Source organism: Pseudophryne corroboree, chromosome 4 (assembly GCF_028390025.1).
Source record: "Pseudophryne corroboree isolate aPseCor3 chromosome 4, aPseCor3.hap2, whole genome shotgun sequence".
NCBI classification, from domain to species: domain Eukaryota; kingdom Metazoa; phylum Chordata; class Amphibia; order Anura; family Myobatrachidae; genus Pseudophryne; species Pseudophryne corroboree.
In genome coordinates this window covers 340,311,296-340,328,827 of record NC_086447.1, presented here as the reverse complement: position 1 = coordinate 340,328,827, position 17,532 = coordinate 340,311,296, and the positions used below count along the sequence as shown (strand labels likewise).

The 17,532-nt window shown below is 37.7% G+C and overlaps 1 protein-coding gene across 1 annotated transcript in view; it reads right to left on the bottom strand.

Moving 5' to 3' along the window:
• Positions 1–258: 258 nt before the first annotated feature.
• Positions 259–17,532, bottom strand: part of MB21D2 (Mab-21 domain containing 2) — a 165,717-nt gene continuing 148,443 nt past the window's right edge. Inside the window, exon 2 of the mRNA XM_063916445.1 lies at positions 259–5,227. Coding sequence (XP_063772515.1) covers positions 3,963–5,227 — 1,265 coding nt within the window. The 3' untranslated portion in view covers positions 259–3,962. The remainder of the gene's footprint in view (positions 5,228–17,532) is intronic.

Sequence of the window (17,532 nt, the reverse complement as noted above, 5' to 3'; positions counted from 1 at the left end):
ACAGAGGGGAAAACCTACTGGGGGCATATCTGCTGACTGGGGGCAGGCTAATTTTTAAATTAATAATTTTTGCATGGCCCCCGAAGGATATTATAAATATCCAAATGGCCCTTGGTAGAAAAAAAGGTTCCTTACCCCTGCTATACAGTAAGCCCGCACTAAAATAAAAGAGAATTTTTTATATCGCAAATTGATAAGATATTGATGAATATAACACTACATCACATGAAAAACACAAGAAATATCAACAGTCAAAAATAGATTTCCATTTTTAATTTGCATGAGAAAAAAAATGCATATCAATTATACATCTCGAGTCTGATAGCAGCACATAGATACACAATGACATAAGTTTCTTCTCTGGTTGATGATGTATGAAACACGCATATTATACATAAATCAAAGAGAACAAAGGATTTCAGCAGGATGAATGAATTACTTCATATTTAAAGGAGAACCAAGACCAGTAAAATAAAAAACAAGTTTATTCTATATAAGAGAAAGTAAACACATATTTATGGTAGGAAACAATTAAAACATGACTAACATTAGTGCAAATAATGCATATATGGTAATGCTTATTGTTAGTTTGTATACATTTTTATTCCATCAGTGACTAGGCATTGCTATGCCTTCCTGCTGTCTGCATTCAACATAAACTATATATACAGCTGCTAATTCTTGCAAATTATACCTGGAGTCTGGTTCACATAAACATTAGTTTGGAAAATTGGAAATACTTAAGCGTACAACTTTTGTTCTCAGTGGCATTTATATACGAAGGGGGAGTTTATTAAAAATGTTGAAATGTATAGCACCAGAAATGAACTTTTTTATCTAAACCAGTGGTTCTCAAACTGGGGGCACTGATACACTTGCAGGGGTGGATTGGTGGTCCATGACCAATTCAAATTATTTATGGTCAATGTAAATAGTCAAAACCAGTGCTTGTAGTTTCCAATCATAAATTTGTGGAGAAACAGAAGCATATCTGGTCCCTTACGACACAACTGAACCTAAGGATGACATTTAAAACACAATTTACTTAATACAGGTTGAGTATCCCATATCCAAATATTCCGATATACGGAATATTCCGAAATACGGAATTTTTTGAGTGAGAGTGAAATAGTGAAACCTTTGTTTTCTGATGGCTCAATGTACACAAACTTTGTTTAATACACAAAGTTATTAAAAATATTGTATTAAATGACATTCAGGCTGTGTGTATAAGGTGTATATGAAACAAATGAAATGTGTGAATGTACACACACTTTGTTTAATGCACAAAGTTATTAAACACATTGGCTAAAATTACCTTCAGGCTGTGTGTATAAGGTGTATATGAATCATAAATGCATTCTGTGCTTAGACTTGGGTCCCATCGCCATGATATCTCATTATGGTATGCAATTATTCCAAAATACGGAAAAATCCGATATCCAAAATACTTCTGGTCCCAAGCGTTTTGGATAAGGGATACTCAACCTGTATAACATTTCTCGATAAGAAACTTTTGGCCTAGGGGTGCCATGAAAAAAAATCTGTACTCTAGGGCGCCGTGATTCAAAAAAGTTTGGGAATCACTGATCTAAACTTTAGTAGAACAACAACTGCTGTCTCTGCCCTTCCCCTAATAAGACAGCATTCTGGTAGATTTTGCTATTTTTCAAAGAAGAGAGATCCAGAGTCCTCCAAAGATAGACTATAGGATTTTCTCTTCGGTGCAGGTTTTACTAGTGGTGATTAAATATAGTCCAGATCAATACAGAACACTTACATAAATAACTTATTTATAAATTGGTATTCCATAAAAAAATGGTTAATTTATTTCCTTAATAAGTAATAACATATAAATTTGTTTTTGATATTGAATGGTTGACCTAAAGCGTAATACTTATGATGCATTTCTAGGGTCACCTGTCCTCTTTATCTGAATTGCTAAAACTCCTTTGTTGTTTTGTTTTTTGTAAATAACTCCTTCATAGTCTCTCTCCTCTCTTAGAATGCCACCTGTATTAGAAGAATTGCCAACAGTGACAGGAAACAAAAGAAAAAAAATGCCTGTATAAATCAGTTCAGTATATATACTTTCCCTTGATGAAGTCTGACCTACTGCATAAGACGAAACCCGCTGGGGCAGACCTAATTACCTGGACTCCTTGACTGGTCAGATCAGCGCTATTATTGTACGTTTGACACCTACTATTTGTCTTTTGCTCTATCCTTGCACAATAGTTTTATTTTATTAATAAATTCTTGTTTAACTAAGTTATCTTGTATTGGGTATAAAATACTGGGACTATAAGTTCCGACTTAAACCCATGGTGCACTATACCACCTTATATTAACAAGAGTTTATTGTCCGATATATGGTCTTAAGAAATATGCACTAAGTTGTGATTATTATCTACACTTTCTCTTTTTATATACATATTTTCATTTGGTCCAGTTGGACTCATGACACACCCAGGAACAGACGGATTTAAAGATAAGCAATATTCTTTACCGATTGCACTTTGCACAGTTTTATGCCTGTTCTAGCACTATTAGGCACGGTTTATTTCTCCCTTTTAAGTTTTAACATGATTCACTAACTAGTGCAGCTCACCACTGCACAATGTATATATATTTAAGAAGCAGATAATCTTGATGGAGACAATGTCACCATACGTCCATGTGAGAGCTAATTGCTGGATAACTGCTGCTTGAAACAATGCAGTAGAAAAGGTTTCTTACAGATTTTACACTTTCGGTCTCACAGGACTGTGTATAAAATTGCTGAATGTCATCAACTGTATCTGTTTATTTGCTGTACAGTAATTCTACAGACTCGGTCTCAAAGTCTGATGTACCTCACAACGTCAGAACCTCTACAATCTATACTAAATAAAATGTTTCAAACATTCAAGACCGTTCTGTAATTATATTCTACTTAAGAGATAAATTATATTGCATGTACTGTATTATATCCTGCAGCAAACCTCTGATGTAACATGCCATAGATTCCAGTGGTAAATAAAGTATGTAGGCAGAATAGCATCAATGCTCTTACGTACAGTGTATAGTCAGAACTTTTTACACCTTTCTACAATAGAAACTGTACCTAGAAAGGAAAAGAAAGAATTAATAATTTAAAAGCTCTAAAACATTCTTTGGATTGAAACTTCTGAAAACAGAACAGAAGTGGAATCATTCCAATTAGACATAAAATGAATGAGACTTTAATAGGATGTTGAGTTCTCTAACTAGAATGAGTTTATTTGCACATTTACCTATATAGCTTTAAACATGTTCTTAGAACTGTATAGAGCAGAGGTTCTCAAATGCGGTCCTCAAGGCACCCCCAACGGTCCATGTTTTAGGTATACCCATTGCTCAGGACAGATTGTTAAATCAAATTGGCTGAGGTGCTAATTTGTTACTGTTGGGGTACCTGGAGAACTGCGTTTGAGGACCTCTTGTATAGAAACAACAAATATACTTAATCGAGAGCACTTCTCCATAAACACAATATGTTTGGAAGAAGAACACAAGCGTACAAGTCTCCCGTGTATAATGTAGAGCTGAGACTGGCAACACAGGTTCAGCAGTGTCAGAGATGTAACTCAGCACTATCTGGGAGTACCAAACGTTGCCTTTGCCTTATGTAAAACAATGGAAGCCCAATGTGATTAATTTATTCCCAAAACATAAATCAGACTTTTTAACATGTATACAAATTAAATAGACAATAGCAAACATAAAATGGTCATTAAGGCTTATGTTCTCCCTTAAAACTAAAAATGATAAAGCAGCATATGAAATAGTAATATACTGTTTCAAAAGTTGCAAAGTCCTGTACAAACAGGATTAAAAAGGTTCATATTGTTCTTGTCAGATCCAATCTATGCTGGATATGTAAAAAACAAGAGACATCACACAGACTACACATCCAATCTTAATGTAAGCATCTGAGAGTTTTAGAAAAACTTGTCATCAATCCTAAAGTGAGGCCTGGTTACATCATCAGGGTTGATGAAGACGGAGATTGATTTTCCTGGATTCTCAGTCACTAACTGTTGTAATTTTTTGGCTAACCGATCATCTGGCTGGTTGTCGCCGCCTCCATCAGATTGTGGCGATGGTATGCTAGTGGTGCTTCCTCTTCTCTGGAGATCCATGGTAAGCCTGTTGGCTGCCTTGACGTGCTCTATGGCTGTCCGGAGATGTTCTGCTGGGTCTGATCTTACGGAAGACAGCTTCCTGGCATGTAACATGACTGTCTCCTCTGAAAGGTGCTCTAGCATATTGCACTGAGGAATGAAGTAATTGGGGCACATTTTGTTGACTAAGCAATTCTGCAGATCATCAATAAGTCCCAATAGGAAGTGGGCAGCAAAATCTTCCTGAGCTAAGTAATTAGCCGGCAGTCTATCACAAGCCCATAGCATCATACTACGCAAATGGTACGGACTAATAGCTTTTGGTCTTGATAAAAGCTTAATGATTATGGCTTTACAAGCTTGATAGGCTTGCATTAAGCTACTGGAAATGCATTTCTTTAGCTGCACCTCGCTTCTGGCAAATGACAACCTCCATTCATTATCTTTTTTACCTTTAAAAGAGCAAGCTGGCACTAAATAAAAGCCACTGATGACTTCTTCTTCCGTAATTTTGCCATCCCAAAAATGATTTTCCATTAACCAACTTTGAGCTACAGCTGGCCACCCTTTGAATGAGACAACAGGCACAATATCATACATCATGCGACTGCTCCCCACACCTAAAATGATGGAAATGATTGTTCCATTCTTCTCTACCTTCTCCACCTTAGGCATCCCTCTCTGCGGTTTCTTCTGAATCTCTGACAGGACAATGCTGATTGACTCATGGAACCAATCTGCTACTTTCGTAGGGGAGAAAAAGTAGTTAGTCGCCCCATTGATATGATCAACTATTGTACAACAATCTTTCCACTTTGAAATGGTCCCTTCATCAAACAATCGAAGGCTGAGCCATGAGTGACACAGAGCAGAATGGCGCATATCCAGTGTGACCGGCTGGTTCCGGTCATGAAGTTTTAAAGCTGGTACCAGCAAAGTAAAGTCCATGTCATAGTCTGTTCCACGGGCATACACATTTAGCTCATCAAGGTCCAAGTCCACGACTCCTTCTCGGACACCACCAGAAAGCAACAAATATTCATTAGCGACTGGCAGCTTCTGGTCTAGTTTCTGCACCATGCCTGCAAAAGGAACAAAAGTAGTAATTTAATATAGGAAAGCATAGCCACAATTTGGTTTCTAAATCAATATTATGAAAAAAATTGTTTTATACCCATTAAAAAACACTTCACAAAATAACAAGCAAAATAATACAATGACACTGCAATGTAGGAAAGAAGCTTTACCATGTGTGAAAATGAACTATAAAATCACTTTTTATAATGGTCATTTCAATGTGACAAGGCAGAAAACTGGAATCTCTAATATATTTCATGATGCTGGGTACACATTACACAATATATTATATATACAACAAACTAACATTATAGGGGGTTAAATGTAATAAACTCAGAGTTGTCAGGTCGGTTTTGCCTTGTAAATGATTGCTGCTTTATAAAAATGGGCAGACTCGTACAAAGTCCCTGCAACTCAGAGGCTATTATGTCTCAACCATCTTCCAGTGTGTACACACAATATACCTGTGAATGATGTCTTTCACAGATCTATTGCAGCTGCCGTGCTGCATGGCAGATGCAGTATATATTGTGCATATGCGTTGTTCACATCTTCTGTGTACACACAACCCATTCTTACACCCGGAACCAGTAAAAACGACACCACAACTGGTTCTTTTGGTCAGCCATAACGTGAAGCCGATTGGCAAGTGTGTATGCACAAGTCATTTGTGCATAACCATACCATATCGTTAGATTGGTTGGCTCGTTTAGCAATTTGTAGTTCAAAAGTGTACATACACATAAGAGTGCCTATACCCCCCAAAAAGCAAAACTAATATAGGAAAACATCATTGAAGTTTATTATTGGTTATAATGAAAGTATTTGGTATAATTAAAGTCAAATGGCTGTTACATGCATTTAAAATTTTTTTTTTTTTTTTTTTTTTTAAATGATAGAAAGCTATTTTTTTCCAGCAAAATAAGTACAGTCATTAAATTTGGGGTACATAATAATGGATATAAGTATATATTTGGGTCATTTTTAGGGGACTTTTAAAAAAAAGTGGAAACAAGACAGATTACTCTCACCTGCACGTCTAAAAAACACTTGTTCAACTCATAACGCACCCCAATATACCTGTACCATACTTTGTACTCCAATTTTCATCACTTTGCATTTTGTTACCCAAAAAATGACATATTAGCGAATTCAAAATAATTGAAAACTTCTAAGTGCCTAATTTAGTCAGCCACTCAGTTAGGTGTCCAAGGATTTCTGAACCAAACACGGACAGTTTTAGCTCAAAAAAGGGATTTTGCACTACTTATCAACAGCTCTGAACTGTTGATAAGCCCTATGAAAACTTATCACTGATAACTTATCACGGGTAATAGGACGTCAAATTATCGTATTTGCGAAAAATGTATCACATAACCACGATATCGCAGCTAATAGGATACCCCCCGGTCAACAGTACATCGAACTCAGTCATTCCATAGCGTCGGCCACTGCAGTTTAGAAGCAAAATGACAACATACAGAACACAACACAGTGTTGACATTTAAACGGATGCTGATTATGATAATAATGAGGCTGACAGTTCTAAATGTAAACTTCAGAAATACTCAAGGGACTGGCAGACACTGAAATGCCACGGGTTTTGGATCTGCACTTTGGTATGTCTAATTAGCTAAACGAAACGGACCAGGTGGCAGAGATAATTTAAACTTGTTCCATCCACTTTGAAGCAGCTGTGTGCAGTAGCAGCTTCATCAGATCAATGTCAGTTCTTTTTCCATGTTACACGCTAGCTTTTAAGCATCATTTAAGAAAACCTTAAATGTGAAAGCAATCAATACAGAAATAAGCCAAGTGCATTAGCAGTAACTGAAACTAATAGACATTCTTCCTGTACCCAGTATCTACTATTTTACCTCACAATCAATTTACATTTGAGCCTTATCTATACATAGTTATATGCACAGAACGGCAATTCTGCAAGGGAATGAGACAACAGTCTTTGTGTAGTCTTTGTGTGTGATACACAGTGTGTAATTTGGTTGTACTGTGATGAACCCACACAATCAGATGCAGTATTCGTTTTCATGTGGAAACAATATAGGCATGCAACACCTGGTTTAGAAAAGACTGTTTTACAATGAATGTAAAACTAATGTATAACAACAACAGTAGTATGACTATTTATTTATAGTAACATAAAAAAATAAAAAATAAAACATTTTATACATTTTCCACTAGATGGAGCACAAACTCACTTTTACTATATATGTTCCCTGCTTGCTGGGACTTCTACAGTTACAGTTTAAGTTCCCCAAGGCAGTTCTACTGAAGCATCTTATTACTTGTTAAACTGATTAAGATATTCTTTGTTGTCAGGCCTATTAGTAGATCAATTAGGATCACTTGTCTAAGTAAATCTGGTATTAGCCATTGTGCTGAATGTAATAAGAAAACCTCTTAAACATTATAATAATTTGGGTTTAAAATGAAAAAGCTTTGCATAATCTACATAATTCGTAGGAGAAGAAAAGTAGCAAAACTATTCACTTGTATAATATTTTTCTTTAATCTCTGAAAGCTTGAATTCCAAATGAAAGTATTTATTGGCTGTTGAGCAAAGATTTCAAGAGCACGGTACAATCCACCCGCTAAGAAATCTATAATTAGATGTGAGCAGTTCCACATGGAGCTTAGCTCCACAGAGACAGTGCGTGTTTGGATACAACTCCGTTAAAATCCCCAAAGTCACATCCTGCTAAAATACCTCGTCACTGCGCCCGACAGTGGAAAATCTGATAGAACCATAGCTTAATATATTCCATTTTATTACCAAGGTGTGCCACCACTAATATCTTCTCACAGCACACTGCAAGTGATAATTGTTACAGTAACCAGTATTTTTTATCTTTTCAAAATCAGTAACTGTGAAATGTATTAAAAGTGCCAGCAACACCACACAGTACTTTAGTTTTTATTCACAACACATATAACCTAATCCTGGAGGGAACTACAAGTCTTCATATAAAGCAAAACATTTCACTTGTCATACACAAATAAAAGTGGAGATTTCCATGGCTTTCAGATGGGATTATTATTATTATTGGAAAATGTGTATTAGCATCTTAAGGTGCAACAATAAGTACATAAATCTACACAAATATAGGACATTTTTTTTTTTTTAACATTTATATGTAAACTTTAATATTAAAAGTAGACTGGCTTCCATTTAAGGCAAGATTATGCTATAATTGTCACATAAGAGTTTCTGTGACCCTGTAAATTTGAGAAGAAAGCCAGGTTCAAGTCTTTCTACTGAATGAAAAATAAAATTCTTAATTCAGAGCTGCATGCAAGAAAGCCATGCATGGAACAGAATGCTGGTATAATACAGTGTGCAGAGTTGTACACTTGGTTTAACCACTTGCCTGGCGTGGCTGCATAGTTTGTGACCACGCCAGGCTGTGTGTTATCTGACCTGGTCGCAAACAATGTTACTAGTCAGGAAAGCAGAGTGGGCGGCTGCCGGAAGATGATCTAGCAGAAGCCAATCACAGAGGGCCTCCCGCCTTCCTCTGCATCCCTGCACCCTCCCCCCCAGTGCCTACTGTGCAACCAGTCAGTGCTGATAGGTCAGTACTGCAGGACCCCTCACACGGCAGCTGCACAGAGGTATAGCTGCCCAGGAAATATAAATGCATCCTCCCTCTGCCCTCAGATAAGCAGCCGTTGGGGAAATTAGTTGTGATGGTCATGATGTTCTGATGGTGATGGCCATTGCGATTTCCGATGTTTAAAAAACAAAAACAAAAAAACATTTCTGGTAACTTGTTCAAAATTATTTTATTTTAAAAAATATATACAAGTTTGAAATATATGTTCTTAACCTAATTGCATCATAAAAAAAAAAAAAACGAAATGTCTGAGCGTTTTTTTGCCAGTTAAGTGGTTAATAGCGGTCATCATTGTGCAATTGCACACGCCCTATCCTGAATTGAAGAGGAAAGCAGGTGGCACTCTCTGACCCTTCTATCAGGTACTAAAGTGCTCTGTTCCTGGACTGCTCACTTAATTTACATATATTATCACCTATTTTGAACTAATTGTGTTTTTCAACATGGGTGATTGCAATCCAAGCAAATGGGACATACATTTTATTACTTGTCAAAGAGGTCAAACTGGGAGTGTATACGCTCTACAGTATGTATACATACAGATGTGGAATCAATGGAGTGATCGCCGGCTGCGAATAGTCACAGCCCGGCGCTCCATGCCACATCACAGCAAAGATGAACATGGCTACATCTGTAACTCTGCATAGCACGTCATTCTGTATAAACCCTTAATTGAAGCATACGTGTGACTGTCCATTACGTTCCTTCCACCATAAAGAAACGGAGTTGCGTAGATGCATGAGCTGGGCTACAGAGCATGCGTACAATATTAGCCCACAAAATGCTACGCCACACTGATCCCAGAGACTGCCACTGCCATGCTGCCTGGTAACCGCACAGCAGAGGAAAGTACAAATGTTACAGGTGCATTTAGCATTAAACAGCAAGGAATGGCACAATGTCATTTACTATAGAGCGTTTTTCAAATTTTACAACTTTTTTTTTTGTCTTTCTCTGGGATTAAGTTATCCAGCCACATCTGCAATATCCTTCACACATCAAATTAATCTGAGGGGAGAGAAATAAAACGTTTTTATTTCTCTCCCCTCAGATTCATTTATTTGCCTTTAGAAAGAAGATAAACTAGCACTCATATAGAGACTATTGTCCTTTATGATAATGAGGCTGTGCACACAGAGGGCCTGATGTGGACAGAGGTGATATCGCTGAGGCTTACATGAAGCAGCAGCAATGTACTAGTATGGTATTGGAGCAGGAGGAATCTGGTATAAGTAGACGCCGCTTGCTTGCATTACTGATCCGAGCTGCAGCCTAGGAAGTAGCATCAGATTGCCTGCGACACCATCGGCCGGCTGCATGACCCGTGGGGTCACGCACCCAGGATGCTGCATATGCCCAGTAGTAGCAGCTTCTTCTACCAAGTTGTCTCTGTATGTGGATCAGAGTCCTCCATCCAGAAAGCAGCTACCAGGAAGAAGAGACAGGAGCCTTACCATGAGGTGGGAGAAAGTGTGATTAGAAAGTGTAGTGCTGTTTCTATTATGTTTGTGTATTTATTATATGTTTAACCTTTTCCTGACCACTTATCTTATTTAAATATGTTTGATACAGCCTATACTATAGACCGTCTGTAGTGGTGAATATTAATACTGTATTCAATACGGTATCCAGTGCATAAAAAGACCAATATTTACATTAATTATCCATGGACGTTACTAGGTTCTTCTGCTGCTCTCCCAGACTCCTGCACTTGCTCCAATGTTCTGCAGAGTGGGAGATTGTGGATTGCATTTGAAAACTCCCCTCCAGAAATCCAGCATTTGCCACTGGAGTCCATTACTCTATAGAGATCTGTGGAGAGTGTCTGTCTCTCCTCAGTGCATTAAGAACGAGGGAAAGACAAACAAACACATGGGGATGGTGGTGGAGGTGTGGGGGGGGGGGGGGGGGGTGCAGATGTAATAAAACAGTAATTTTGGTGTTTACATTTTTTTTAAATATAGTATAGTAAAATAAAAAATGCTGCTTTGAATCCGACGCCAAATTGCTCTTCATTATATTTCCTGGGGTGAAGGGTTCTTGCTCAGATATTTGTCAGGGTGGCTCAGCCTCACTTCTTAACAACATAACTGACAATTTTTCACTTCAAAACTGTTCATATAGTTGTTTTCTTATAAAAATGATTTTATTTTTTTTATAAAGTTTCAAAAGTTTTTTTCAAGTATTTTAATATTATATTATGCACATCTGCAGAACGGTTCTCTTCGTCAAAAACCGGTGGACACAGTGGAACGGGGCCCAGTCGCATGCCAGTTAAGTGGTTTTGGTTACTGGTAACCAAATAGTCAAAAGGACAATATTTTAATGTCTGAATATAAATAGTGTATGTCTTAATAATTCTAGTAAAGTCTAGTGAAAATATTAGAAGACATGGAAACTAACGACCAGGACAAATACAAAAAACAGAAATGGGATTCCATCTTGTAAACTGTAGCACAACATTAAGGTTAGAATCAGATTTGATGGTATAGATAGATATTTTAAGTGTTCTGAATAATTTTCCTCAAATTGGGCTGTAATGTGTTTTTCATACAGTACCTCTTATTTGAAACTGACTAATTAAAAACAAACTATTTTCTGCCAGTATAACCCTATTACAGAATGAAGTATAAACAATGCCATCTAGTGGTTACTTAGGGACTGGAAAAAAAAAAAAATATCAGAGAGATACTGAATCTTACAGCACCACAGCATGCTAAAGCAGAAGCATCGCATTACCAGCAAGGGTGCCTTGCTCTGCAGTTTACTAGAATAATTACATTGTATATAGAAGGTGCCAACATTATCTGCAGTGCTGTAAAATAGCAAAAAATACACTGATGCAATTTTGCCACTAAGGGTGGGTGACTGAATACAGGGTGTGGATCTTAGGGTCGACAGTCTTTAGGTCGATAGTGACTAGGTTGACATGGTCATTAAGTCAATATGGAAAAGGTGGACATGGAAAAAAGGTTGACATGTTTTTTTTTTTTTTAAATATATTTTCGGTGTCATTTTCTTTGTAAAGTGATCAGGAACCCCAATTAGTGCACAGTATCCCCTCACATGGATCGCTTCGCTTGCCATGCTTCGGGCAAGGTGGGATTTTTTACCAAGCATTTTTCCGGCAAGTACCAGTCTTAAACCCCATTCCCACTGCACCATCATCCCAGGTTTTTCCCGGGTCAACTCAGTTTCCACTGAACCCGGTTAAGCACAGCAAAACCTGTGTACGTCATTGTAAATGGCCTTTATTCAGGCCCACAAAGATGAGGTCACAGAAAAGGGAACAAAAGGAGGGGAGAAGGGGGACGACGACACTGTGTCAAGCGTCCAGCTGTCCTTCCAGGCCTGCACTGTGCCCAGCGGCCAAGCTCTCCTTTCAGGCTCGCTCTGTGCCCAGTCTGTGTGCACCCAGGTCTTCTTCCAGGCCCGCTCTCTGCCCAGCTCATCTGTATGTGCGCACATAAACAGCCTCTAAAAGCACATGGACGCATCTCCTCTGGTCTCTGGATGATTACATCAGCAGCCAGGAGCCTGGAGGGACCAATCAGTGGCTTTTGAAATTACCTGGGTTGAAAAACCCGGGTAAGAGCTGTTTCCACTGCAGTGTTACCAGGTTTTACCAGCTCAAAAACCTGCTCAATACCCGTGAAAAAATCTTAGGTCAGTAGACCCAGGATTTTTTCCTTGGAGCCTTTTCCACCGAGCTGAATCCCAGGTAGACCAATTTTTTTAGGCAGTGGTAAAGGGTTATATTTTTCCACACAATTGGCCTTTAACACCACAACCCAATACATTCTTTTTTTGTAAATCAGAATACATGGTCTCTTCTCACACAAGAGTATCTAGGAAACTGATCAAACACAAAAAAGCTCTAGAAAATGTTTTAAGAAACAGATAGTCCATATAAAGCTTAGTCAACTGTATTAAATATATAGAGTTAAAGACTATAGTATTTGGTGACCAACATAAGTAACTAGCTTTTTTGTCTAGAAAATAATAACTATGGGCATGTATGATAGTGGAAAAACACTCTGAGGGAGGCACAGATAAAACATTCCATATCTCACCAATAATAAAATATCATAAACATAATGAAATAATGTAATAATAATGTACTTTATATAAAAAAAATAACAGATTAATCTACTAGGTATTAACAAGAGGAGTATTTTTCCATTCATTTCAATGGCCCATTCTGTTGTATGTTATTTGTATAAATATCATTGTAATGAATGGAGCTGCACACCATTGTAATTTATTTTGTTTTTCCCCACATCGGGGAAATGCAGTTAAATTTATTGATGTGTAATGAAAGCAAGGGAATGACAGGGACAGCTCTCACCGCCAGCCAAGCCAATCCCCACTAAAGTGGAGCATAAAAATATGGGGGATACGTACGATTTACCGGCGGACGGGATGCTCGCCGTCATGATTCCGACAGCAGGATCCGACTGCCACAATGCCGGCAGGAGGGCGAGCAATAAAAAGCCCCTTGTGGGCTCGCTGTGCTTGACACAGGTTATATTCTCCCTCTGTGGGTGTCGTGGACACCCACAGAAGGAGAATAGCCTGCATACACACACTGCCCAATCTGTTGTGACTCACGTCACGAACTGGGCGGGCATTTACATGCGCCCGCCCAGGTCAGCCATCAATCACTGGCGTCTACTGCAGCACGTGTACGGGCCATCGGCTCACCGCCCATACACATATACACACACACACACACACACACAACGATCCACCAATAAATCTGTAGATATATCGGTCATCGTGTGTGCTGCAGGGCTGCCGCGATATGTCTGTGAACCATGGCGTTCACAGACATATCGTTACTACACATTGGCCGACAAGACAGGGATATATCAGCCAGTGTGTACCCCGCATAAGATGCAGCAGGAGACTGTGCTGATTACTTTGATATATAACTATCTGTGTGACTGAGTCTCTGAATCTTTATACGAAGTGCTATGATGCAGGATCCGTGACTTTTTTTCCATGCAAAGTCCCATTGTGCTTTATATACAGACTCAGTCAGTTTTTTGTGGGGTAAGCATTGGGGCGTAGGGTCCCCTGAACGGTTCTGTCTGGGTCACTCCAAGGCATCACCCCTTAACACTTACATTCACTATTTTGTCACTACCTCTGTGCGTTTTCTTATCTATGTATATTTTTCCCCACATATTTTATATCTATTTTTTATAACACTTTCTACACTTAACTACCTCAGCTTATCCTATACTTTATTACACCTCACTATTTTCCAGTAATGTGATGCCCTGGGGGATTTCTTGGCTGGGCTGTTTTGTGAACCTGGCTTCTAATTTAATAGGCCTTTTAATTGAAGTAACAACTATTCTAACCTTAACTGTAATCTTAATTACAGTTGGGCATTATCTATTTCTCTGGATATCTTGTCCTGATGTCATTGATTTGGCTTTGTTTAAAGTAAGTTTACTAGTTAATATAATCCCAACTATTAAATCTATGATTGGAACTCCATTAAGTGCCTTTTAATTTTAATTTCATTTATATAGGTATCCTTTGGTACTTTACTAGCCCTGGAGGACCCTTTCTAACTGGTCATATCCATTGCTAGAACTGAATGTGAGTATGATACATATGAATATAGGCAAATTCAAAATTGGAAAAAGAATTGGGAACCAATTAATTTAATATTATTTAATTTATGTAGATATCATATGGTACTCTATTAACCCTGGAGGATACTTCCTAACCGGTTATATCCATTGCTAGAATTGAATGCGAGTATGATAGATATGAATATAGGTAAAAATAAAAAAAGAATTGGGATTGGGAATTAAATCAATTTCTTTATATATACATCTAGAAACTTAAATTATAATGAATAATGAACACCTGATTTTCAATAAGAAGTTTTAATCTCATTTATGTAAGTGACTAAGCAATTATTCTAACATTTTACTAAGATTTAAATTAACTTGTTAAATTAAATAAGTACTTACTATTATTATTATTTTTTCCATTAGAAATGTCCACCATACTATATCCTTACTTACAGTGAGATCATTCACGTGGGGGATCTCCTTAAAGTATCCTCACAGTAAGTAGTCACACTAATTGAAATTGGTTGACATTAAACCTAGAGCTAGATACTAGAGAATATCATTATTTTCTCAATATCTCCTTCCCTTAATGTTTCTTGAAATATTAGAGAATGTATTTTCTCCCTCATTACCAAATCTGAAAATGTTTCTGTTTTTGGATTAAATAACTGCATCTGCTATAGAAGCAATGTTAATGAGAAATGTGATATCAACTGATGTCTTTTTTGCTCTTTCCTTTTTTTCCTGCATCCACATCACCAGCTACGACCTGTACCCCTGATGAAGTCCATAGCGGACGAAACGCGTTGGGTTTTGTGTAAAAAATCTTTTTAGAAAGTACTATGTTTTTGTACAAATGATTATTGTACTTATGAAATATTACACCACTGTATTGAATTTTAATGTATTAGAATTTTAATTCATTGTTTTATTACATTTACTGTCCTTCGGGTCACGCTGGTTCGATTTTTCTTTTGAAATAGCAATACTGTTGTGCGCCCTCTGAATATTGTACCTATAACCTATGTTTATCTCCCACTAGCAGGGAGTTTTTTCAAGAGGTGCTGCCTGACTTTATTAAAGCGCGAGATAAGGGTATTGTTGTTTTATTATATATGTCCTGATGAAAATGCTTATTTGAACAACATTGAAACGTTGACCGCACATTGACTGTGTTTCATCATTTCCCTGCATGGGAGCCGTGAGTGCCGCTGTATGTATGTATGTATGTATGTATGTATGTATGTATGTATGTATGTATGTATGTATGTATGTATGTATATATATATATATATATATATATATATATATATATATATATATATATATATATATATATATATAGATACAGATACAAAAAAATGTCTTCCACCCCGCACTCAACCCACCAGCAGCAATATGGAGAAAGTCCCTGTTAGTGAACTTTAAAAGAATAACAAACAAAACAATAACCAATTGCGCTTGGTATAACGTTAAAACACTCAGATTTTAGTATTTCCAGTAGCTGTTCTTCCACGGTGTGGATTCTTATAACTGGTATCACCTGCAAGTATACCCTCACACCAGAGAACACACCCGAACAAAAAGATGGCCAGAATGGCCTAAATTAGATATGATAAACACATTGATTCCTGCGCTAATTAATTATACAAATGATATGGCTCAGAGTTTGCTTGACTCAATAAAAACAAAACAAAAGGATAATTTAATATATTTTATATGATTCTTTTTTATTTTTATCACACATGCATACATGTATGTTGAGAATTAATTATGAATAAATTAATTAGACCGGTCTAAATAAAACATTAATCAAAAAAAGCAAAAAACAGAACATAATAATAAAATAATAATAAGCTAAAGGAGGTGGATCATAAGTAAACTACTGTGCACAGAAAAATCAATAAAATTGGTAAAAATCAGTCCATATGTAGGATCGTGCAGATAATTTAACCAGCTATAAATTGCAACAGTGTCTCGTTGTGTTTTGTAGTGTTAGACACTCTTCATCAAATTGCCACTCAGCCAAAATGCAATAGGTAAGTGCAACAAACGCTCCACAACGGAGCTTTAATATGATTCGCACCTGAAGCTGACATACGGAACAGGAAAATAATATATGAGACGGTCTCGGGCTGCGGGAGGGCGCTTCACTGGCGCCTGATGTATTATTATTGTTAATTACCCCGACTTCCAGGCTCTGTGAGTCCACGTCTCCGGGTGCCGTATGCAGACACCTACGTCCCGTTGGTGAGCACACACTCACCGTTGATTCTCCCGGTGATGCCGCTGAAGCCCGACTTCCAGGCTCTGTGAGTCCGCTTATTTGGACCTTTTTGCACCAGCTAAATTGCACTTTTACAGCACATCATTTCCAGCGACATTATCTGGAGAATCAATGGTGAACGTGTGAGTACCACCAAAACGCAGGTGTCTGCATACGGCACCCGGAGACGCGGACTCACAGAGCCTGGAAGTCGGGCTTCAGCGGCATCACCGGGAGAATCAACGGTGAGTGTGTGCTCACCAACGGGACGTAGGTGTCTGCATACGGCACCCGGAGACGTGGACTCACAGAGCCTGGAAGTCGGGGTAATTAACAATAATAATACATCAGGCGCCAGTGAAGCGCCCTCCCGCAGCCCGAGACCGTCTCATATATTATTTTCCTGTTCCGTATGTCAGCTTCAGGTGCGAATCATATTAAAGCTCCGTTGTGGAGCGTTTGTTGCACTTACCTATTGCATTTTGGCTGAGTGGCAATTTGATGAAGAGTGTCTAACACTACAAAACACAACGAGACACTGTTGCAATTTATAGCTGGTTAAATTATCTGCACGATCCTACATATGGACTGATTTTTACCAATTTTATTGATTTTTCTGTGCACAGTAGTTTACTTATGATCCACCTCCTTTAGCTTATTATTATTTTATTATTATGTTCTGTTTTTTGCTTTTTTTGATTAATGTTTTATTTAGACCGGTCTAATTAATTTATTCATAATTAATTCTCAACATACATGTATGCATGTGTGATAAAAATAAAAAAGAATCATATAAAATATATTAAATTATCCTT